Source organism: Fulmarus glacialis, unplaced genomic scaffold, assembly GCF_000690835.1.
Source record: "Fulmarus glacialis isolate BGI_N327 unplaced genomic scaffold, ASM69083v1 scaffold32305, whole genome shotgun sequence".
Taxonomy (NCBI): domain Eukaryota; kingdom Metazoa; phylum Chordata; class Aves; order Procellariiformes; family Procellariidae; genus Fulmarus; species Fulmarus glacialis.
The window spans coordinates 4033-5144 of NW_009215453.1; the positions used below are offsets into that span (position 1 = coordinate 4033).

General features: G+C 55.8%; 1 protein-coding gene across 1 annotated transcript in view; it reads left to right on the plus strand.

Annotated features, from left to right (window-relative positions):
- The window catches only part of SUN2 (Sad1 and UNC84 domain containing 2), a gene marked incomplete at its 5' end in the record, with an annotated part of 4407 nt that extends 4028 nt beyond the window's left edge, over window positions 1-379 (plus strand). Inside the window, one exon of the mRNA XM_009578951.1 lies at window positions 331-379. Coding sequence (XP_009577246.1) covers window positions 331-379 — 49 coding nt within the window. The remainder of the gene's footprint in view (window positions 1-330) is intronic.
- Window positions 380-1112: the final 733 nt, after the last annotated feature.

The window sequence follows — 1112 nt, forward strand, 5'->3', positions numbered from 1 at the left end:
CTACCGCTTCCGCGTGCATGGGGAGCCGGCGCACTGACCCCCGGCTCCCGTGCGGGACGAGGATGCTGCCGGGGCCGACAGCAGGAGGGGATTTGTCCGGTTTGCCGCTTCGCACGTAGAAATCCTGGGATGTGCCAGCAGCTGCCCCGGGAAGCTGCTCCCCTCCGGGGAGGAGAAGAGCTGGTGATTAAGGGGTGAGGCTTTCACTCTTCCAAGGACCGGGGTGGCGAGGCAAGAGCGTCCCACGTGGGTCCTAGCGCAGCCTGGCTTGTTTTCAGTGCGTATCGGACACTTTAACTTTTTAAGCTAATTTTTATCGGGTCTGCACAGCCCCTCATCCCCGTTGCCCTGCTCCTCTCTGACGGTGTGCCTAGTGTAACCGGGGCTTGGGAAAGGGGTATGTAACTTTGCAATGTGCTTCACGCGGGCTTGGGCGTACAGGACCGCGATGACCGGCTCAGTGCTGCCGGAGTAGGTGGACCTTCCACACAGGATCATTCCTGCCTTGGTGTTGGTGTAGGTAAAGATCTCCAGACCTCCGATGCTGGGCCGGCAGAGGGGAAATAAGACAGTATTAATGAAGTATTAACATAAAACCTAACGGTTTGGGGCAGCAGGAGGGGAGAAATTCGGCACGCGTTGGTGGCAAAGCCCACCCCGGTGCTGCCATCCGTCCGCTCGAGCCCTCCTGCCGCCGGCGGCTGTGTTGGGTCTTGACGATGCTGTTGGCCACCCCGGCTGGCCGGCTCCCCGGTGTTAAGCTTGACGATGCTATTGAAAACTCCCGTCGCCTGCTTCCTCTTTTGGGTTTGTTCTGTGGTTGTTGTTTTCAAGGGGGGCAGGGGGGTGAGTTATTTTCCAGTTGGGGCGTTGGGGATTTTTTTTGTAGTAACAAAGGAAAAACGATTTTTTTCCATGCAATTTCTACTTAACCGGAGAACGCTATGTGGAGCCGCTCGAGTGAGTGGCTTAGACGTGGAGAGGGCTAGAGCTTTTTTTTAATAAGAGAATAGCGCGTGCAGTAGGATAAGCTAGAATAAGATGAGCAGAACTGTTAAAAATAAGGGTCGTTGGTGGCTTGGTAGCTGGACCTGAGAGACAAGGTCCTCTGT